Source organism: Mustelus asterias, chromosome 15 (assembly GCF_964213995.1).
Source record: "Mustelus asterias chromosome 15, sMusAst1.hap1.1, whole genome shotgun sequence".
Taxonomy (NCBI): domain Eukaryota; kingdom Metazoa; phylum Chordata; class Chondrichthyes; order Carcharhiniformes; family Triakidae; genus Mustelus; species Mustelus asterias.
This window is the reverse complement of record NC_135815.1, coordinates 75423551-75447516: the sequence shown is the minus strand read 5'-3', so window position 1 is coordinate 75447516 and position 23966 is coordinate 75423551. Positions and strand designations below refer to the sequence as shown.

Genomic DNA, 23966 nt, shown 5'->3' with positions numbered 1-23966 from the left:
AGTGGCAAGTAACATTTGCATCACACAAGTGCCAGGCAATTATCATCTCTAACAAGACCGAATCTAACCATCACTCCTTGACATTCAATGGCATTACTATTGCTGATTTCCCCACAGTTGACATCCTGGGAGTTACCATTGACTAGAAACTGAACTAAAATAGTCATAAAAATACTGTGGCTACGAGAACAGATCAGAGGCTAGAAATCTTGCAGCGAGTAACTCAACTCCTGACCCTTTATTCATTCATGGGACATGGGTGTCGCAGGCTGGCCAGCATTTATTACCCATCCATAGTTGCCCAAGGGCAGTTGAGAGTTAACCACATTTCTGTGGCTCTGGAGTAGACCAGACCAGGTAAGGATGACAGATTTCCTTCCCCGAAGGACATTAGTGAATCAGATGGTTTTTTCCAACAATCGACGATGGTTTCATGGTCATCAGTAGATTCTTAATTCTAGATATTTTTATTAAATTCAAATTCCACCATCTGCTGTGGCGGGATTCAAACCCAGGTCCCCAGAATATTAGCTGATTAATAGTCTTGCGATAATACCACTGGGCCATCGCCTCCCCCTCAAAGTCTGTACCACTTACAAGGCACAAATGAGTGTGATGGAATATTCTCCACTTGCCTGGATGATTGCAGCTCCAGCAATACTGAAGAAGCTGGACACCATTCGGGACAAGCACTCCATCCACAAACATACAGTGGCAGCAGTGGGTGCCATTTACAAGATGTATTGCAGCAACCACCAAGGCTCCTCCGACAGCACCATCCAAACCCATAAACACTACCATCTAGAAGGAAAAGGGCAGCAACTACATGGGAACACCACCACATGGAAGTTCCCCTCCAAGCTACCCATCATCCTGACTTGGAAATATATCACCGTTTCTTCACTGTCACTAGGTCAAATATCTGAAACTCCCCCCTCAACTGCATTGTGGGTGTGGCTAAACCAGACTGCACCAATTCAAAAAGGTAACTCACTACCACTTCAAGTGCAAAGTTGGATGGGCAATAAACGATGGCTAGTCAGCAAAGCCCACATCCATTGAATGAATTTTTTAAAAAGCCAATGACCGGAAGTCAGATTCCTCTGTTCTCATAGAGTGGTGTATCTGTTCAAAGCTGGACATCTTTCAGCCACGTTTTCTTTTTGTCCAACAGGACTATTGCACAGGCTCCTGTATCTAATTTAAAATTTGTTCAATGCCATAGAATGAAATGTCCACATTCCAAAATTAGAAACCAAGATCTTTGATCTCACAGTTTGCAATCTTGACTTTGTGAATGATCTTGGGCCTTTTTTGTGTTTTAGAGTTTTTATCTTGCACAGTTTGCCATAGACTCCAAACTTGTTGCACTGAAAATATTGGGCTGAAATTGCAGGACAATGATCTCGCCTGTCGGAGCGCTTTGCTCCACAGCATTGGCATGGCCACTTTGCTGGAAAGTTCCGATTTTGCTTTCCCTGGCCTGGAATGTCCCTATGTCTTTGTTGCTTAACTAGGTGAACCGTGATTTGGCCTCTGCTCCACACTTTACTTCCTCCCCTTAAAACGGTTCTGTGTTGCTCACAGAGTTCTGATTGACAAACTATCTGGATTGCCTTTTTCAGGGTTAGATCTTCCTTTACTACCATGATGTCAGTAGTGCATTGTCCACTATTCTGATGAGTTTAGATTTTAGGTCTCCATACTCACAACCTTCTGCCATCCTGTACAGATCATTGATGAATGAATCAACAGGCTCTCCTGGCTGCTGGACACGCTTGTTAAAGTTAGCTCTGAAAATTTTATTGCTTCTTAGATTAAAATAAAAGTTGAAAGATTTTAGCAGTTCTTCAAATTTAGCAGATGATTCATTGATTCTCTATCTTCCAATAATATTGTGGCAAAAGGAGTTGTAGAGCTGACTAGGGACTAAAAAGGGAATTTATGCATGGAGGCAGAAGGCATAGCTGAGGTATTAAATGTGTACTTTGCATTTGTCTTTATTAAGGAAGAAGATGCTACCTAGGTCTTGGTGCAAGAGGAGGTAATTCAGGCACTGGAAGTATTTAAAATGAATAAAGAGGAGGTATTGGCTAAGCTGTATGTACTTAAAAGTTGATAAGACAGCAGGACTGGATGAGATGCAGTGAGAGTGGAAATCGCACAGACGTTGGCCATCATTTTTCTGTCCTTCTAGACTTGCGGGGGTAGTGCCAGAGGACTGGTGAGTTGTAAAAAATGATGTAAAGATAAGCCCAGCAACTACAGGCCAGTCAGTTTAACTTTGGTGGTGGGAAAACCTCTAGAAACAATAATCTGGAACAAAATTAATAGTCACATGAACAAATGAGTGTCAGTTAAGGAAAGCCAGCATGGATTTGTTTTCAGGGAAAATCATGTTTAACTAACTTGCTGGAATTTTTTGAAGCTTTAACAGAGAGGGCTGTTGTGGGCAATGCTGTTGATGTAGTGTACACGGACTTAAAAAGTGCCACACACCAGATTTGTGAACAAAGTTATTGCTCATGGAATAAAAGGGGTCGCAACAACATGGACATGAAATTGACTGAGTGACAGGAAACAGAATAGTGGTTAATGGATGTCTTTCGGGACGGAGGAAGGTTTGTAGTGGAGCTCTCAGGGATAGTGTTAGGACATTACTTCTCCTGATATATATTTATGACCTAGACCTTGGTGTACAGGACACAATTTCAAAGTTTTTAGATGATGCAAAACTTGGAAGCATTGTAACTATGAACAAGACTAGAATTTCAAAAGAACATGGACATGTTGGTAGAATGGGTGGACAGGTGGCAGATAAAGTTCAATGCAGAGAAATGTGGAGAGATTAATTTTGTTAGGAAGAGTGCAGAAGCAGAGGGACCTAGATAAGCTATTGAAGGTGGCAGGACAGGTTAAGAGAACAGTAAACAAAGCACACTGTATCCTCGGTTTTCTAATTAGGGGCAGAGAATACAAGAGCAAGGAGATTATGTTGAACTTGTGTGAACTTGTCGGCCTCAGCTGGAGTATTGCATCCAGTTCTGTGCACGACGTTTTAGGATGGATTATTAAGGCATTGGAGAGGGTGCAGAAAAGGTTCACAGGAATGATTCCAGGGTTGAAGAATTTCAGTTATGAAGATAGATTGAGAAGTTGGGACATTTTCCTTGGATAAATGAAGGCTGAGAGGAGATTTGATAGAGGTATTCAAAATCATGTGGAGTCTGGACAGAGTAGATAGGAAGAAACTGTTCCCACTTGTGAAAAGATAGAGAATGAGGGCACAGATTTAAGTCACTGGCAAAAGAAGCAAAAAAGTGATGCGAATTATTAAGGTCTGGAATCCACTGCCTGGAGGAGGCAGATCCAATTAAAGCATTCAAAAGGAAATTAGACTTAGCTGAAAAGGAAGAATGTGCAGGATTACGGGGAGAAGGCTTGATAATGGTTGTAAGGGAAGCACTCCTTCAGAGAGCCGGTGCAGACACAATGGGCTGAATGGCCGCCTCCTGCACTATTATAGTTCTGTGATTCCTTCCAGCACAGCCTGCTCTTGAAATGAGCAAAAACTTGGGGCATCCCCTGCGTGTGCTTGAGGTAGTGGAACTGAAGCTACCCTGATGTCACACAGCTCAACCAGCTGGTGTGACATCCATTGTTCTAATTTGAATCAAACATGTCCATTCAAAGAATTTGTACAATATTCACTAAAGATTGTGTTCTGCTGCAAGAGGGGCCCACCAATCACATTATTTAGAGGGACAGACATCAAACTTGGAGGTAAAGTGAATTTGAAGGATTTCTGCTATTGCACACTGCATGGAAGTACTGTGGAGTGTTTTGCGATTTGGCAGATTGTTGCTATATCCTTGCCATGAGACCAGAGGAATTGATGGCCCGTCCACACAAAGGCTCCAAAAAGGGGGCCTGCAGTTTTAATGCCTTTCTTGAGAATGGTCCTTCATGGCCTCCTGGTCCTCTGTGGAACCTGTGGCATCTCTCCACCTGTTCAACTCCACCACTAAAGCCTCCAGTTCCCATGCATAATCCTGGAGTTCTCTCTTTACCCTGGTGGTCTATTATCCTTGTTTAGAACTGCAGCCATGGTATTCAACAGCCTCCTTTAATTTGGTACTGCCTTCCTTTCAGAAGATGCTGGCTGCATCACACGTTCTCAGACAATGCTGCTCAGCTACCTGCTGACACAGAGGCAGTCACCAGTTTGGGAGTGCCCAATCCAATTATATAATCAGGTAAGTGAGATGACAGCAAGAAATCTACATGCTTCCTATCTCCTATGGGGCAGGCTATAAATTCTAACTCCTGCAGCCAAAAAAACAGGACAAATTAATTTTTTTTCCCCATCTTTATTCACATTATCAAACATATACAGTTTTAAAATGTTTAATTTAAAACATTTTTAGCCTTCGCTGTCCCAGGGGAAATAGTGTCATTATGTTGCCTTTCTTATTAACTGACAGAGATAGATATCATAGAAGAATCATAGAAACCCTACAGTACAGAAAGAGGCCATTCGGCCCATCGAGTCTGCACCGACCACAATCCCACCCAGGCCCTACCCCCATATCCCTACATATTTTACCCACTAATCCCTCTAATCTACACATCCCAGGACACTAAGGGGCAATTTTAGCATGGCCAATCAACCTAACCCACACATGTTCAGACATAAGAGACACGGGATGGAAAAGGGATCGTCAGTGTCAACTTTATTTGGACTAATTTAACTCTTTGGCTTCTTTTCACATCTCAGCTGAAAAAATAATAAAAGAGGTAACTGACAGACTATCAGCAGTGAAAGGTCAGTTGAATCCAGTGCAGGCAGATGTCTAGCAGCAAGCTCAATGGCAGGAGATGGTTTTGGTGTGGTCTCAAGGGATAAGAACCTGGAGCAGCAGAGATCGAGATTTTACTTGTGAAGCCTGGAGGAGCACTCCTGTTTCTTCTGATCGGATGAAGAAAAAGGCAACACTTAACGTACCGTTGCTTTTTCAGCCTTTGGAGCAGCTTTAACTGAGCAGAGGGACCATGGTGGGTACAGTCAACAGATCAAAGAAAGGCTCAGACACACAAGAAAAGCAGCTAACAATGAGGGATAGATACATGGGAACTTCAGCCACAATAATAGAATCAGAACCACAGAAATAGCAAAGAACCAAGCAAGAGAAACATGAGATAGAAAAAGATACAGAGGATTAGAGAGGAGAATCAGAAATATATACATGGATCTATGTGTAGAGAGAGAACAAAGAGATCCATGGGCACCTACAAGGATAGTGAAAAGTTATTTAGGTATTTGGGGTCAGACATGAATGTGACATACAAATGGAGCACACCTGTGAGGACATACTCACAAAAGAGAGGAAAATAAAGTAATTTTGCTTCAGAAACTCAAGAGTCTGCTCCAAATATAATTTAGGTTGCCCATTGCCTGGCAATATTACAAGGGATGATGCAAGACTTTAATCTTTCTTGAGTGAAACTACGAGGGCTTATGCTTGTGACTCACAGGCTGGGAGCTATTGATCTGGGCAGGACAATTTGGGGGAATTGACAAATGGAAGTCTTAGACTTCCCAACATGCAGAGGCACAATTAATGTGCCAGTTAACCCAGGCTGCTCTTGCATACCACCTAGTGGACACTAACATGTCAGAATTGGAAGTGTCTGGGGTCACACCTTTTCAGTCTGGAAATGGTGTTATTGGGAATAAACAGAAGAAAATAAAACAAAAACATCGGAAGCAATATTTTTAAGTGCAATTATTAAAGCTGTATGCCCAATGACCGTTCAATATAATTTATCTGAGGGATCCTTACATTAAAAGTTTTGTTTATTGGAAGAAAATTTGTACTGACATGTCTGACTGTATTTATCAGACCCCCAAGTGCCACACAAAGCAGCCTTTTCCCTAATTTTGCTGAGTACACATAGAAAAATACTATGCCTTTAACATGAGGGAAATGTAAAATTCTAACATTCAGAATCTTACTTTTTATTGGGATGATTAGCTGAGGGATAACGGGAAGAATCTTCATGCCACCATGTTCCAGCATGTCATGTATCCCCTGCCGTGCAAAGAAGTCATATGGGTGCGTAGTATCACAGAGACCATCAAAGAACAGAGGCAGATAATGGTGGTAGTCTAATTTCTCAATCTCCACCTGCAAGAAAACAATGACCCCTTAAAGATGTGTTTTCTCATAACAATGAGTAAAACCAATAAAATCTCAAATATAGGATCTGTTCTTGAGTTACATTTCCTACATGCTTGCTTTCTTATGTTTTTTAAAGTAAATTAAATGGTGAGTGGAATATAATGCTCCTGCACCAGGTGAGTTTGGGGGGGCGGGTGTGATTAGGAGAGAGGATAAGTGGTGGAGATCCTGCTACCCTTATACCGCCTCCTGCCTCTCTCTAATCAGGTCCAGGTGGTAAGGCATGTATTCAGCCATACTGCCTGGAGACCAATTGAGTGGCCATTTATGGGCTTCATCCCACCTCTAAAAGTATTCAACCAAGGGGCTCATCACCTGGAGAGGTTGTCCAGCAAACACTGTCAGGTTCTCCAGCACCCTCATTCATGGCCACTCTGGGCACAATCAACAGTTTTGGAATCAGGAAAGGGGATCTGCAGGCCATGCTCCTGCTTTTACTTCCAGCCACCACCACACTCCTCACCATTGTCCTCCCCTCCCTGCAACCCCCACCCTGCCAACACTCACCTCTCTCCAGGGATCCATTTTAATATTGGCAGTGGTCACTACTCCCTATGATGCTTCTTGTCTTTGAGAACTGCTGGCTTCTGATTAGGGAGCAGCTCTTGGGAGTGGAGCTTTCTGCGGACTTTATTGGACGTGAACCCTAATGCTGTTCAGGTAAGTGCCTCATTGAAATGGAATAGCTTCGGGCTCCCAGAGAAAAGTGATGCAGAACTTAGAGGTGCTCCGGCTTCCTCCCAAAGGTGTGTAAATTATGTGGATTGGCTATACTAAATTGCCCCTTAGGGTCCCAAGATGAATTAGCCATGGTAAATGTGTGAGGTTACAGGGAGAGGGTTTGGGTAAGATACTCTATCAGAGAGTCGGTGCAGACACCATGAGTCGAATGGCCTCTTCTGCACTCTGATTTCACCTGTTCTCCAACTGGTGGGCAAGACATTCATTGCCCACATTAAATCCTGACTGATATAGTAATGCCCTTTCAATAGATGTTTGTGCCTGCTCACCTTGAGCAAAGCTACTTAATGGACCTATTTAATGTTGAAAAGATGCCACATGGTGACTAATCTATTAACAAAGTGTTGACGCTGAATATTTTGGACCAGTATTTAAAGCACAAAATATTATGAAATGGAACATTAGAACAGGAGCAGGCCATTCAGCCCATCAGTCAGATCATGGTTCATCGACACCTCAACTCCATTTACTCACATTTGATCCATATCCCTTAAACTACCAAATAATCTGTCACACTCTGTCGAAAATTCTCGTATCTGCTCTTCATGTGAAAAATTGCTCCCTGATTCCTGAATGGCTTAATTCTAAGATTTACTCCTTTGTTCCAAAATAATTTATTTTCCTACTCTAGTGAATCCCTTAATAATCTTAAACACCTCAATTAGATCATCCTTCGATTTTCTATCCTAAAGAGGATACAGATCAAGTTTATGCATCCTGTCCTCATAATTTAACCTCTAAACCATAGTATAATTTTCATGAATCTCACTCCAAAGCTAATGTATTTTTGCTGAGGTTCTGTACCCAACCTCAGCACAGGATTGTGACTCCTGTTTCTTCTGCTCAAACCTGCTATCAAATTTAATCTTATTATAATTAGTCAGATAATTAATTTTGGTTCATTGCTCATCACTAAATTGTCTAATTGGTTCTAGGACATTATGGCTGCAAATTTGATGTGCACAGTTCTACCATTTTTCAAATGTGGTCCACAATGCCAGCATCTTTGTGTGACCCATGTGCTATCTTTTGAGATTAAAAGTTCATGCAGATGCATCCCATACACGTATCAGATGATGTTAATTCAGCGCAAACCTGACATCACACAGCTGAACCAGCTGATATGACATTAAGGTTCCAAATTTGAACAATAAATGTACAGCAAATAGGTTTGTTGTTTACTCAGGAGAACAAGACAAACGTGAACCTGCATGATGGGATTTCACAAATGTTATTTAAAGAGCCAACAAGCACCATAATTGCATGTAAACTTATAATTTTGAACTTTTTCCATCATAAAATGTCTGGAGGATTTGTGCTGAGTTCTAAATTTTCCAGTGAATAGTGCAACATCCTCATTGGGTGGCAGAAGAGTCAATGAACTGTCCATACAAAGGCTGCAACAAGTAGGAGAAGTAGTGACAGTGCATCTGTGTCTGCAAGATGACAGGGAAATGAAGCAGAGGCTGGGAAGAGGGCAACTTCCATGTCATGCCCTCTGCTAAGTTGGGGCCAGGCTCTTACATGCTCTTCAACATTGACAAGAGGCTGTCTGATGGACCATCCAATGCACCTAACATCTGTGTCCATGTTCATCAGTGCTGTCACGATGCTGCACCACCAAAGTCCTCATCTGAGTCCTCTGTAGCCCTCCAGTGAGCTGACACATGAACTATCTTTTACCCTTGGCCTGACTGCAGGCTACTCATGCCCAGATACCTCATCACATACTGATCCCAACTCAAACTAGCCTCCAAGATCCATAGGTTCTAGTATCTGAGTTGATGGTTTAGAGTGTCAGATAAAGTGATTGGGCCTTTTCTTTAGTGCTGAGTTGTTGCTCTTTTTCTTCCTCCTGGAATTAATGTAGCAGGACAGGCTGCAATTGGTATGTGAAAGCAGGAACTCAAAGGGAGAAGATTGGCATAAGAGAAATAAGGCTAGGAGTGGAAAGCAAGAGGTCCACAGTCATGCCATCAGTAGCAGCTCATCACATAGCAAGATGAAGGTTTTGCTGTGAGTTGAAAAGGGGCATAAGATAATTTTGTTGAGGGGGGGGGGGTCAGCTCGGGTCACTCTTGTACCTGAGTGTTGTGGGGAGGGGGGTGGTTACTGGTTATATATGGGTGGGGGGGGCGAAGGATGTCCCTCTTTGGTGAGGGGTTGGTGGTGCTCCCCTGGTCAGCAGGGGAGCACCATTTCCATTTTTAGGGGGAGGGGGTCTGTCTCCAAGCACGGAGATTGGGTCGCCCACAGAGGGGTTGGCCGGCAGGTTCCCAGAGATTAGTTCATTTGCATCTTTCAGGTGGGTGGATCCCATTTGACAGACGCTGCCAGCGCCAGTGGGAAACACTTTTGTTTTCCCAGTGGCATGGGCACTTAGTTCCAATTTGGGTGAATTGTGCCTGAGGTCTGTAGAGAACTTCTATCAATCATTGTCTTGTATCCTTTTGCTGTTCCTTTATTCTACCTATACCATTTCCACTGCATGTTCACACTGACTGAAGTACTTTCTTTTCACTGTTGTGGTTATGTTTTTAATCAACATTGGGAAAGGAGAGAGGCAATTTCCCAGTCCTTTCTTGCAATCCTATAGCCTGGAATATTTATCTCCCATTCATGCTCAGCCTATGCTGCTACATCATACCCTTTAGGCTGAGTTTGTGCTTCTAACACATTTGTTTTATTTCTTCTGCTACATGCATTCATGTATAGAACTCTTTATTTTTATAATACATGAGTTATTATCTTTCTAGTTCCAGAGATAATTGATTCATCTTTAATACTAAATGGTGATTATCAGATGACTTTCATTTTATTAATTTTGGAAAATGTTATGGTATTCGGTTTAATTTTCCTACTTCTTTCTAAATTTTATTTACTTTTTAATATATGCACTTTTAATCACATACTGAAAATTGCTATTTATTAATGTATTTATTTTAAAATTCAATAACCCCTGAAGAATAAATCATTGAACATTTAGCTTTCTAGCCTCAGTTAATTTACTTAACACTTCCTTAACTTTCCACACTTGATCTGTGTTTTAAAAGTATTAACTCTATTCCCAGTTTACTTTGTTAGCAGCTCAATCTGTTGTACAAAGGAGACAATGGCATTGTTGTAACATCATTGAACTAGTAATCCAGAGGCTCAGGTTAATCCTCTGGGGACATTGCCCTCTGTAAATGGTATGGTAAGCCATTCAGTTCAAGGGCAATTGGAAATGGGCAACAAATGCTGGCCTTGCCAGTGACACCCACATCCTATCCCCTGATTGATAGCCAATGGTATTACTTCCTCTTTTGCAAACCATAATCATTTTGAAGAAACTACAGGCTGTCAATCAGTGTCAACTTTGCAGTCAGGATCACTGGGGTACTTCAGATTCATTCAAGCATAAAGGAAAATGAACATAAACACAGGTGGCTGGAGGATGATAGAAATCCATCAAGCTGTCAAAGGAATCTTTCTCAAAACACTGCACATGAACATAAACACAGGTGGTTGGAAGATTATGGAAATCCATTGAGCTGTCAGTGGAATCTTTCTCAAAACACTGCACATTGAATTTGTTGGAGTTCAAAGGGATCAATTGGAATGGAGAGGATGTCAAAAGAATTCAACTGTCTAGGAAGCCTCAGAGACATCAAATCAAAGCTGTGTGCATACATTGAGTGCACAGTTGTACAGAATGGAGCTGCTACTGCCCCCCCCCCCCACCCCTCCTCCCGGTGAAATTGACATATTCTCTCTGCCAGAGGACGTCAACAGAGTCTTCTCACACTAGTAGCTTCTGAAAGGGAAAGTGCGAAACCTCTGCGGCAAAATTGAGTGCTGCAATGATATAAAAGCCTGTCAGGTGACCAGGGAGCATGGAGGTTAAAATGACCAGGCCCACTTCCAAATTTTCACAGCTGACAGGCAGGAATGCAGATGTTTATTACAGGGCTGCCTGAAACCACCATGGGGTTAACACTACTGCCTTAGTGTCAGGATTCAATTCCAGCCCTGAGAGACTGGCAGGGGGTTGTAGCTGCTGGAACCCACACCACCGAGTGGGAGAACCTTGCGATGATGAGAGCCTCCCTCGCCGTCTGTCCTCCATCCTCCGGGTCCTCCTGGGCCTTGTCCTTCGCAGGGTGTCTGTACTGTCCTCTTCCTTCTCCAGGATGTCTCCCCACTGCTGCGCCAGGTTGTGGAGCACACAACAGACCAACACTATGCTGGAGACCCTCAGGGAGCTGTACAGTAGTGCACCGCCAAAGCGGTCCAGGGAGCGGAATCACATCTTCAAGAGCCCGGTGGACCGCTGGATGACGGATCATATGGCAACATGTGGCCTCCTCGGTCTCAGGCCTCCACACTGGCATCATCAACCAATGACCTCAGCCTTTGTCCATGAGCCCTCCCTGCAGTCTGGGGTGGTCCTCAAAGACGCTGGGAATGCACAAGCTCCTAAGGATGTAGCCGTCGTGCTTGCTCCCTGGGTTGTGTGCACATATCTGCATGATGTTCAGCAGGTGGTCACACAAAATCTGGACGGTAAGGGAGTGGAACCCCTTCCAATTAATAAAGGGATTCCATGGGGCCCACAGGGCAAGGTGCATTCTGTCGATAGCCCCCTGCACATGGGGCATCCTGTTGATGGTGGCAAAGCCTGCAGCCCGGGCATCCTGTTGGGCCTGGGTCAGGTTAAAGTGCATGTAGTGGCCTGCCCAGGCGCACAGGGCATCTGTCACCTTACGGATGCACTTGTGTGCAGAGGACTGGAGGATGCTGCAGAGGTCTCTGCTCGAGGCCTGGAGTCGCAAAGGGACATGACTGAGGGCAGAAATCCCACCTAATGCCAATCAAGGCTCATTAGAGTGTAATATGGCATCGAGGCTGTTGGAAGAGGCAGGGATGTGTTCCCCACTGTTCCCCTGCCATCCTAAAAATTCGAGCACAAAAATCAGGGAGCTCTATTGAACCTTTTATAATGTTCTGGTCCTGACTCCATTGCAGATCCCCATAATGTCCTTTATCAACCTACAACAGTCCTTCGATTGCAAGCCAACCCCTGACTGTCTTCAGGTTTCATTCAGAGGTCTAGCCTTTACTTCTCCAGATCCGTTTGATCTTACCTAATTACTTATCTGTACCCTGGAGCACAAATCCGTGCCAGCTCCTACTGCTGCACTATCTACAATTGTGAAATCCAAGGCCCAAAATTCCACTCTTTTTGCACATCCCAGTTTGAGTATAGAGCAAAGGAATTATGGTAGCTTCCAGGTTGTCATGCAGAACATGCATGAAAACCTTCCTGATCACATGTTAGTTGTATTTTTTCTGATTGATAAATAGTCAAGGAAGATGTGAAGGCACCTTGATTGCCTCTTTTGTGCAGTCAGTTCCTCCCTGCCCCTGGCGAATCCAGCCACTGCAGCAAATGCGAGAGCTCTGTATGAATGACCTCATCAAGTATCAAAATGGATAGAATGATGGCAGCCTTGGCAAGTGATCAGCTGGGAAATTGTCTGTACAGTAAGAAGTCTCACAACACCAGGTTAAAGTCCAACAGGTTTATTTGGTAGCACAAGCCACAAGCTTTCAGAGTGCTGCTCCTTCATCAGGTGAGTGGGAGTTGTGTTCACAAACAGGGCATATAAAGACAAACTCAATTTACAAAATAATGGTTGGAATGCGAGTCTTTACAGGTAATTAAGTCTTGAAGGTACAGACAATGTGAGTGGAGAGAGGGTTAAGCACACGTTAAAGAGATGTGTATTGTCTCCAGCCAGGACAGTTAGTGAGTCTCTGCCCACGGATAACCTCATGATGCTCCACTTCTCCAGCTTCCACCCTAAACACGTTAAAGAAGCCATTTCCTACGGACAAGCCCTCCGAATACACAGGATCTGCTCGGATGAGGAGGATCACAACAGACACCTCCAGACGCTGAAAGATGCCCTCATAAGAACAGGATATGGCGCTCGACTCATCGATCAACAGTTCCGACGCGCCACAGCGAAAAACCGCACCAACCTCCTCAGAAGACAAACACGGGACAGTCCAGTACAGTACTTCCTGGAGCGGAGAAGCTATGGCATCTCTTCCAGAGCCTTCAACGTGTCATTGATGAAGACGAACATCTCGCCAAGGCCATCCCCACTTCTTGCCTTCAAACAACCGCGCAACCTCAAACAGACCATTGTCCGCAGCAAACGACCCAGCCTTCAGGAGAACAGTGACCACGACACCACACAACCCTGCCACAGCAACCTCTGCAAGATGTGCCGGATCATCGACACGGATGCCATCATCTCACGTGAGAACACCATATACCAGGTACACGGTACCTACTCTTGCAACTCGGCCAACGTTGTCTACCTGATACGCTGCAGGAAAGGATGCCCCGAGGCATGGTACATTGGGGAAACCATGCAGACGCTACGACAACGGATGAATGAACACCGCTCGACAATCACCAGGCAAGACTGTTCTCTTCCTGTGGAGGAGCACTTCAGCAGTCACGGGCATTCAGCCTCGGATCTTCAGGTAAGCGCTCTCCTTCACGACACACGACTGCGCAGAGTCGCTGAGCAGAAACTGATAGCCAAGTTCCACACACATGAGGACGGCCTAAACCAGGATGTTGGATTTATGTCACATTATCAGTAACCCCCACAGCTTGCCTCCTGGACTTGCAGGCTGTCCTGTCTGGAGACAATACACATCTCTTTAACCTGTGCTTAATGCTCCCTCCACCCACATTGTCTGTATCTTTAAGACCTGGCTGGTTGTAGGGATTCACATTCTAATCAGTATTCTGTAACTTGATTTTGTGTCTCTGTGCACTGTTTGAGAGCACATTTCCACTCCATCTGACGAAGGAGCAGCGCTCCAAAAGCTTATGGTATTTGCTGCCAAATAAACCTGTTGGACTTTAACCTGGTGTTGTTAAAACTCTTACTGAGTTAAAATTCTATGCAATGTCTCTGATTTCAGTAAGGAAGGGACTCAATCTCACCATTCCAGAGCTTCATGAGAGATTTCATATGTTGTGCCAGTCGGTAAATGGAACTAATTTAATCTCTAAATAGTACAAATTGTGCAGTGAACTTGACCAAAGTACTTGAAGTATTTAGTTAATGTAAACCATAACGTTAATTATAAAATAATTTGGCTAACTATACCAGCAAAACTGCCAACTCAAATTGATACAGAAAGTGCTGCTAAATAGATACAGAAAAACCTACTAACTCAGTGAAGGGTACTGATTATTTTGAATCTAAATAAGACTGTTGATAGTATTTGAAGTTTGTCTGGTTTCCTGAACTACATCAAGTACAGTAACTTAAGTAAACATGCATATTTTAAGATTGCCAACCAATAAGATCATTAAATCTAAATGAATATTTAATTCCTATTTGTTGCAAACCAAAATAGCTCAGTCAGGCTAGTATTTATTTAATTATAGCTACAATTCCCTGGATTCTGCCTTTGAGATGGTCCCTCCATTTATGACTTTACAACATATACAATACTGATAGACTTAGAGTCTATGTTGCACTTGTAAGGATAAAAGAATATGGAGTTGCAACACATGGGTTGAGAAGTTGTTGGAGGCTGTATGAAGGCTTGGAGTCGACTGACTAACAGCTCACGAAGCAGCCGATGATGTCGCAAACTAAACACGTGACTAGACTCTTAAAAAAGGGGCAGCACAACATCTACCCAAATATATAATCAGTACTGAAGGGATGATTGATAAAATGGATTTACTAAACCACAAAATATCGAGAAATAATAACCTTTGACCCAATTCAATCTCAGTTTGATGTTTTATAGTCAGAGTTTTGAAATCAAAAGGATACACAGATTCCCCAAGTATTACGTCCTAGTTTTCTAAACTCAATGATCTAGAAAGCCAACTCCAAATTAAGCTTATGTGCTTGTAACCTCACAAAAGCCAAGTAACTTTGCTCTACTATGAAATAGTGTAATACATTTTTGATTTTAATGTTCTTTAACTGCACTTAGTAGGGAAAAAAAACTGAAAACAACTTGTGCTTGGAATTATAGATAGTAATGAATGTCACTATAGTCTGCTCCTTCCAATGCTGGGTTTTTCCAATGAATTTGCTTTGCCAACTTTGACATCTTGTACACCACCCAACACATCTGCAAACCCTGTGTACCAACTTGTATAGATCTTCACTAAAAATTATTGGTCAATAATATCACGATAGAAATTGACGAACTAAGTGGACATGAACCAGGTTTTGTGAAAATATCAAAACACTAATCACAAAATCATAAACTAAATCAAATAGGTTCTTCTGGGTTTAATCTGTGTGATGGATAATGAAACCCTCTCATCTTTGGAAACCTCAACAATTACATCACTGTATAGATGTATATGACACCAAACACAGGTCAGATTACATGAGATCACTGTCCATCTTGATCCTTTTTATTTGATTTATCTTTCAGAACACAAGGTACATATTTCATAATATTGTACAGCAAATTTCTGATCAATTTTATTTTGTACTTCACATTAAAATCTCATGGAAGACAAGTACTTGATCTATGCTGATTAGGGAGGGCCCAGGTTCAATTCCTGTTTCTGTGCTGACTTAGCTAGGGCAGTGATGGGGCACTATAATTGACCTTAATAACTGTGGGTCAGGAAGGAGCTTTGCAGCCAGCAGATAGAGGAAATGTTTATTCCATTAATCTGAGCTGCATTCAAAGATAGGTCTCAGAAGTTAATGGGCAACCTGTTGAATCATTCTCTTCTCCCATAGGTCAGAGTGTAACTGTTATCTAGTTTGCTGAGAGATTTTAAGAAGCACTGCAGCAAGAGCAATGTTAAATTAGTTCAAAATATTTTGTAGTGTTGTCTATTTATGTTGCATTATACAACCTAACCTAAGGTTCTGGCAGGAAAATAATATTCACATGCTGCTCTACTTAAATGTTTTGGGAATCTGTAAATGCATTTTAATATATGAAACATTTCACCATTCCATGGTAATTTTTCTGATTTTTTTAGGAATGCGTTCAGTAAATTTTCCTTTTATATATGTCATGGGTCGAATTATAAGGATGGCGTGCAATCGGCACAGAAACCCACTGCTTTAAAACTCACTTGAGCATTGATTGATAGTGGGCAGGACTTCTACCCATTCTTGCAAAGAGGTCCTGCCCGGGAGAGCTGTCAATCAGATCAGCCAAGAGCTCACCAACCCAGCCAGGCACAGTGCTGCAGTGACCAGAAGTGATACTTCAGTGGTCTGTCTGGGAGTAAGCCCCAGGATCATTGGAGATATGTCCCCAGGGGAGGAGGGTTAAGGAATGCTTTGGTTGCGGGGAAGCATCAGAGATAGCCATTGGAGAGGGGGGGGGGGGGGGGGGGGGAGAAAGCTCACAGCCCCAAGGTCCCAGAAGGGTGTCCCAACTCTTCAGATTGAGCCCCACCCAACAATTCCCACCGAAGATGGAGAAAAGATCTGTTTCCCATCCTATCCGTACCTGCTCCCACTTCTGTCAGCCTAATAATTGAGGCTGGGCAGGAGAAAGGATCTTAAGTGCCTTAATAGGTGAAGCCCACCCAAGCCTGAAATTGCACCTGGGTTTGGGTGGGGCAGGGGGGGTTCATGGTGAAAATCTCATCTATTTGATTTTACACCCCCCCCCCCCCCTTGAAGGAAGCATAAAATCTTGCTCCATGTTCACAGGTCTTAGTCAAGAATAAAGTACACAGGTCTTAGTCAAAGAATAAAGTACAGATCATACTCCAATGTGACATAATACAGTGTGTTTGTTTGAATGGGAGGTCACAGAAATAAAAAAATAGGAATCTATTTGAAAATCTCATGCTTATGAACATCCTGTACTGTTTATTATTTCCTTGTAGTATTAACTAGAAATTACACCTGAAGGAAAAACAAGTTTCTACATTCATCTTTTTAAATATATCTGAAATGGCCACATGATTGAGGAAAGAAAAGCCCAGTTCAAGATATCATACAATCAAAAACTGTTGGGGCACTGGAGGTGCATTCAGATACATACTGCTGTCCAAATTAGGGAGGAAGAATAATTTTAAAAATTAGACTGAAAATCAAAGCAAAAATGTTGGAAATGCTCAACGAGTCAGGTAGTATCTACAGAGAGAATGGATCAATGTTTCGTATTTGATGCTTTTGTCAAAAACAATATTTTGAGCATTTTTCTGGTATTGTTTCTGGTGTAGAGAAGCCCAGTTGCAACATCGATTGAGCTCAGGTAACTTCCTACTTGGTGGGTTTAAAGATTCTCTGGAATGTTAGAATTCCACTGGTTCTAACTGTTTATAAGTATGGTATATTTTTACAGCTTGTAGGTACAGATCAAAGCAGCTCACTTGAGGGTTCTTTAGTACTTGAATAGGAAACTGTCTTTTTTGACTTGAGTGAAACTTGATTCCACCTTGGAGCCTAGAAAGCTCTCTGATCAATCTTTATTTCTGAGTGGATCTCTTTTTGATGATCCACTGAATCTGAACAAGTAACAAACTCAAATGATTGGTTTGCTTCAATTTAGACACGAGCTGAGAGAGCAAAATTTGACCAAACTTCTTTATCACAGGTAAAACACTCACTTCTGCACTCTGCAATATAAACTCGAATCAGAGTACTGCTGCTTTTTCACAATATGAAAGAACAAAGCTACAAATGGAGGTCTTTCTTCCTCCAACTCAAATGGGTTTTGCAAATGCCACACCTAACTCATTTATATCCTGACTTGAAAAAGTTCACATTGGATATACTGAAGAAAAAACAATGATATAATCAAATGTTTTCTATTGTGGGAAGAGAACACAAACTGTGCAATGAATATCCATTCTACAAAAATGCAGTTTTTACACCTTGTCACATTAAATTTTTTGTTCAGCAAAGTAATCATTATACATTATATGTTCTCAACAAAGCTAACATTGAGTATTTTCTAATCTTACATTGCATTTTTCAGCTCCAATATCTTTAATCACTTCTAACTCACTGACTTCACATGATTTAGTATATAGGTATACTATTCAGTAATGTGATCAAAAAAGTGAACAAAAACTTATTTAGTTATATATGCCAAGGCACCAGAGGATTCTGTTGATCCACCAGAAGGAACTCTTAAGTTGTAGGCAATAAAATAAAAGATTTATTCCAACTTATAAATCAAAGATAAAGGTTTAATAAAGAAATTTCATTACAACACTTGGCACCTCACCCTAGACCATTCCAAGCTCCCACAACCCCCAGCAGCTTCTTATTAATACTGTATGGTCAGCTGACCATCACATCATTTTGTCATTGGTTACATAGTTTGCTGGGTCAGCTGACCCTTACAGCATGTTACCATTGGTCACACTACAACAGATCCAATGTTATCATTTGTTACATTCTAACAGATTCCTCTCTGGTCTTTGAAAAATTGTAGAACACCACAACATGAGAATTTGGATTTTTAACTACCAAGCTATTTTGTTTAACAAATAAACAAAAGGATAAATAATGGCAATGTGGCACATATATAGAGTCATAGACGTTTACAGCATGGAAACAGGCCCTTCAGCCCAACTTGTCCAAGCCGCCCTTTTTTTTTTAAACCCCTAAGCTAGTCCCAATTGCCCGCATTTGGCCCATAGCCCTCTATACCCATCATACCCATGTAACTGTCCAAACGCTTTTTAAAAAGACAAAATTGTACCCTCCTCTAGCAGCTTGTTCCTGACACTCAACACCCTCTGTGAAAAAATTGCCCCTGTGGACACTTTTGTATCTCTCCCCTCTTACCTTAACCTATGCCCGCTAGTTTTAGACTCTCCTACTTTTGGGAAAAGATATTGACTTTCTAGCTGATCTATCCCCCTCATTATTTTATAGACCTCTAAGATCACCCCTCAGCCTTCTACGCTCCAGAGAAAAGAGTCCCAGTCTATCCAGCCTCTCCTTATAACTCAAACCATCAAGTCCCGGTAGCATCCTAGTAAATCTTTTCTGCGCTCTTTCTAGTTTAGTAATATCCTTTCTATAATAGGGTGACCAGAGCTGTACACAGTATTCCAAGTGTGGCCTTACCAATGTCTTGTACAACTTCAACAAGACATCCCAACTTCTGTATTCAATGTTCTGACCAATGAAACCAAGCATGCTGAATGCCTTCTTCACCACTCTGTCCACCTGTGACTCCACTTTCAAGGAGCTATGAACCTGTACCCCTAGGTCTCTTTGTTCTGTAACTCTCCCCAGCACCCTACCATTAACTGAATAAGTCCTGCCCTGGTTCAATCTACCAAAATGCATCACCTCACATTTATCTAAATTAAACTCCATCTGCCACTCGTCATCCCACTGGCCCAATTGATCAAGATCCCATTGCAATCCAAGATAGCCTTCTTCACTGTCCACTATGCCACAAATCTTGGTGTCATCTGTAAACTTACTAACCATGCTTCCTATGTTTCTGGTGAACACTGGTGGAAATTTTGCAGCTGTGTCTTTTAATAGACTAGAGAAGACGATGATCCCTCAGAGATAATTAGATTCCAAGTTTTCCTCCTGCACTGTCTGGAAATCTATTTTGTCCATTGATTATTCTTTGTGTAAAGAATTTCCTGACATTCCTTTAAGAGTTCAAATCTATGTTTTCTCATCCTGCTCTATTCCATTGGTAGTAATGCACCAAGTTTACATTTTACATTCTCTTAACTATTTTATTTTACTCAGAGATTTCTCTTTTCCAGCTGGACAAAGTTCATTTCTCCAAGACATATTCATCGCTCAAACGCTGGTCACCACGGGCCAGATTCTCCTTCTGTTGGCAGATTAGGGAGAGTATGTGATGAACACCAGCGGATAACAATCTGTCACTAAATTGCTCACCTTTGCTTCTAGGCACCTTCATTTGCAGTTTGTTTGGAGCAATAATACAACACTTCATTAAGTTGCCAGTGGTGGGAGTTGGTTGCTGGTGCAGCTTTTAAAAGGCAAGTGGCAGCCATCCATTTTTCAACGGTAGTGAGGCTCAGATGTCTTGAGTAGCCTGCGGATGGGGGCAGTCAGAAGGAAGAAGGGCTAACTCCCTGATTTCCAGCTGTACCATCTTTAAACAAAACAACTGTTTACAATTTACATAATGGTTTCTGCTCATCTTCAAGGACATTTCATTTATAGGGAATATCTTTCTCGTAATCATGGAATTCATCTGCTCATATGATGTGTCCATACTACTCACATGCTTCTAAAGTTATGCCTTCTCACTTGAGAAAACTTCAGCTTATTAGCAACATCGGAGAAATGCAACTGGGGAAGTAGCACCAGCACTGAAAGCCATGTTCACATGGGCTGGGGCCATGTAAATCATATGCAGGCAGATTCGAGACTATGGGAAATACCAAAGCTGGAGGCAAGGTGGCAACAAAATGGTGGTAAGGCTTGGAAATATTCATCATAGATAATAGCAACGTTATCTGAAATGCCAGCAATCGATCATTATTTCTTCAAGATGGAATGCAAAATGGTGAAAGCGCAAACAGTTCTTCTGCATTATACAAAGGGCCGTCGTGCAAGTAGAGGCTGGTCACTCAAATAATCACCCCACCACTTTCGGAGTGGAATCTTCTGTATATTCAGATTCTCAACTGACACTACTTCATCCCCAACCCTGATATGTCATCTCTTTTATTTCAAAATCAGATCAGAGACACCGACTTTGGGGAGAGTTATTGGAGAGTCAGAAGGATGAAATATGAAGCAAGTGGAGATGAATGGCCCACCACCTTTCAAGATGGCGCCGGAGTGTGGCAACTTCTTGCAAGCTGTGCCCTCGAATTCTAATCTTTTACTCTCGTTCTATGTTTCCAAACTTTATTCTAACTCTTTTAAACTCGAATAATGCATTATTACACGTGTCAACCAACTCAAGAACAGCTTCTTCCCTGCTGCCATCAGACTTTTGAATGGACCTACCCCGTATTGATCTTTCTTTACACCCTAGCTATGACTGTAATACTATATCCTGCACTCTCTCCTTTCCTTCTCCCCATGTATTCTATGATTGGTATGCTTTGTCTGTATAGTGCACAAAAACAATATTTTTCACTGTATACTAATACATATGACAATAATAAATCAAATCAAAATGAAGCCTGAGAATGAGAGAGAGGAAGACACTGATTACTAAGTGACCATCTTGATACAAAACTCTGGCTCAAGACGGCTGGTATGGTATACTGTCAAATGATGAAAGCATCTGCACAAGTTCCTGGATATCATATATTCATGTACAGGATAGGTTAATTGGCAATGGACATTAACACAATTAAAGCATTTTTTGTTAACCTCAAGGGATTGCCATGGGAACTCTGTGACCCATGTATTTCATTAATTGTTTGCACCTGTGGAATCCTGCCAGTTTGTTAAATCACCCAGCATGCTCTGTTTCTGCAAATGATATAAATAGTACAGCTTTCCGGAATGGAGTATCAATGATCTTGATACAGTGATGAGCAGCTACCTGACTATGTAGTAATGATCAACAGGTGCTACCTGGAAATAACCAGTTGCAAAAAATTCAAGATATTGGTACAGATTTGGTTTATTCTCTGGTGGAAAGGTGTTGTAGATCTTCAGGCAGCAGTTGGCATCTTTCTCCAATAACATCTAAGGGAAAGCATAGCGTTCCGAAGCACCAATCTTTAGAAATTCTAAAACTTCTTTTTCTGTAAACCCTTGAGTGATATTTGTTTGAAAGGTATGTGATGGCTCAATAATTTCCATTTTAACTTCAATTTTTTCATCCTCTTAATAAGGAGGGAATAGAGGGATTGTCACTGGAAATTTATATCCTGCGTCCAAAGTATGCTTTATACAGGGCTGACTAAAACGTAATAGACATGCAGGCAAAATAGCACTGACTTTCAGGAACGTCACACAAACAGCTTCTGTTGACTGGTTATGTAGGAACATGATGACACAATAAGTCATGTAGTAGGAGCACGGCAGTTATTTTTGTGATCTCGGGCACAGCATGTGTACTGTATGTAGCTGTTGCGCTTAGAAATAAATTACCTTTGTTGTAAGTCCTTGATGTCCGTGATTTGGGGACATTTTTCATGGTGTCAGGATTTGGCAGTTTGGCACAAGGACTTCACCACATCAACCCAGTCGTCTTTAATGAAAACATGGATAGTTTTGAAAAGTTCTGGAAGAAGCGGTGTATTTACTGTGGTGTTGCACTTTGATAAGTGATAAAGGTACAAGCCTTAACCCTATTCAACCTTGCAGGCCCAAGTCTTGAATAATTCAAGTCATTTGACTTCCAGACGGAGGGGAAAATAGAAGATCCCGAGATAATCCTGAAACAATTTGAGAACATTTGCCTCCCAGTAAAAATCTAATCCTTGATAGACATGCATTCAATTCCATGAACCAGAAAGCGTGAGTCAATACAATCTGACATGGCCACTCGAAAAATGTTAGCAAAGCAATGTGCGTTTGGAACTCTTATTGAAGACCTAAGCAGGGATCAAGTAGTTTGTGGAATATATATAGTGATTTAGTTTAACAATCTGAGAAACAAAGCAGAAATCTTAGGCAGGAAAGCAAGATATTAGCAGTACAGGGGACGCCCTGCTCCAACTACAGCAGGGGCTAGCCCCATCGAACAGCTTGTTTTTGTATATGGTAAAAGATGCAACAAATGCAGGACATGTAAACACTTTGCGAAATGCTGCAGATCCAAACCACAGCAGCCATCCTCTGCTACCAGCAACATGGCAGTGGCACAATCCTCCAGGGGTACAAGTGTCAGTAAGATGAATGCATTCGAGTTTAGCCGAAGTGAAGCTACAGTGCTCCAACAACATTGTATGGAGACAGTGTTGACAAAGTCACAGGAAAGAGTGAGATCTTCATCACTTAACATAATTAACAGTAAAGCCAGACTGGAGCGAAGGATAATGTACTATGTAGTCAAAGGTTATGGGAAGTAGATGCGTAACTCTGTTTCCTATCTACTTACCAATTCCCAATCAATACCAATACATTACCCCCAATTCCATGTGCTTTAAATTTTGCACGTTAATCTCTTGTGTGGGATGTTACCAAAAACTTCCTGAAAATCTAAAGATACCACATCCACTGGTTCACCCTCATCTATTCTGCTAGTTATGTTCTCAAAAAGCTACAGTAGATTTGTCAAACATCATTTCCCTTTCATAAATCCATATGACTTTGTCTAATCTCGTTGATACTTTCTAAGTGTCCTGTTATCACATCCTTGTAATAGACTCGAGCATTTTCCCTACAATGGATGTTAGGCTAACGGGTCTGTAGTTCCCGGTTTTCTCCCTCTATTTTTTAAATAGCAGGGTTACATTTGCCACCTTCCAATCTGTTGGGACGGTTTCAGAATCTATGGAATTTTGGAAGATGACAACCAATGCATCCACTATTTCCATAGCCACCTCCTTTAGTACCTTGGGATGTAGATCAAGCCCTAGCTTTCAGTCCCATTAATTTCTCCTGCAATTTTTTTGGTAATATTGGCTGCGATTCTCTCATCGCGACCCACAACCTTTCTGGCGGGTCGCAGTGGGAGATGCGCGTCGCCAGCCTTGTATCAGGATTTGCACTGGGAACGCATGCGCATCTCCCAGAGCCGGTGAACAGTCGCCGATCAGATCACGCTGGAAACTGGCAGGAAGGCAGGTAAGTCATTTGAATCTTTTTTCAATGTATTTTAAATATGCTTAGCAGTTCATTATTGCGAACTTTCAGGTCCCGATTGAATCTCCCACCCTGCCAGGAGTACATCAGTCTGACGGGGTTTACACTAGCTCCCCACGTTCAGGGAATTAGCGGGAGACCCCGCTGGAATGAAGGAGGGCAATCAGGGCCCCCCAGAGGGTCGGGCAGTGGGGGGGGGGGGGGGTGCTCCCCGGGCATGGGTACC

At 42.1% G+C, this 23966-nt stretch overlaps 1 protein-coding gene across 5 annotated transcripts in view; it reads right to left on the bottom strand.

Annotated features, from left to right (window-relative positions):
- LOC144504574 (parkin coregulated gene protein homolog) overlaps positions 1 to 23966 on the bottom strand; it is a 357038-nt gene that overhangs the window by 136358 nt on the left and 196714 nt on the right. For all 5 annotated transcript variants that reach the window (XM_078230135.1, XM_078230137.1, XM_078230136.1 and 2 more), the window contains one exon: positions 6017 to 6188. In XM_078230135.1, coding sequence (XP_078086261.1) covers positions 6017 to 6188 — 172 coding nt within the window. The remainder of the gene's footprint in view (positions 1 to 6016; positions 6189 to 23966) is intronic.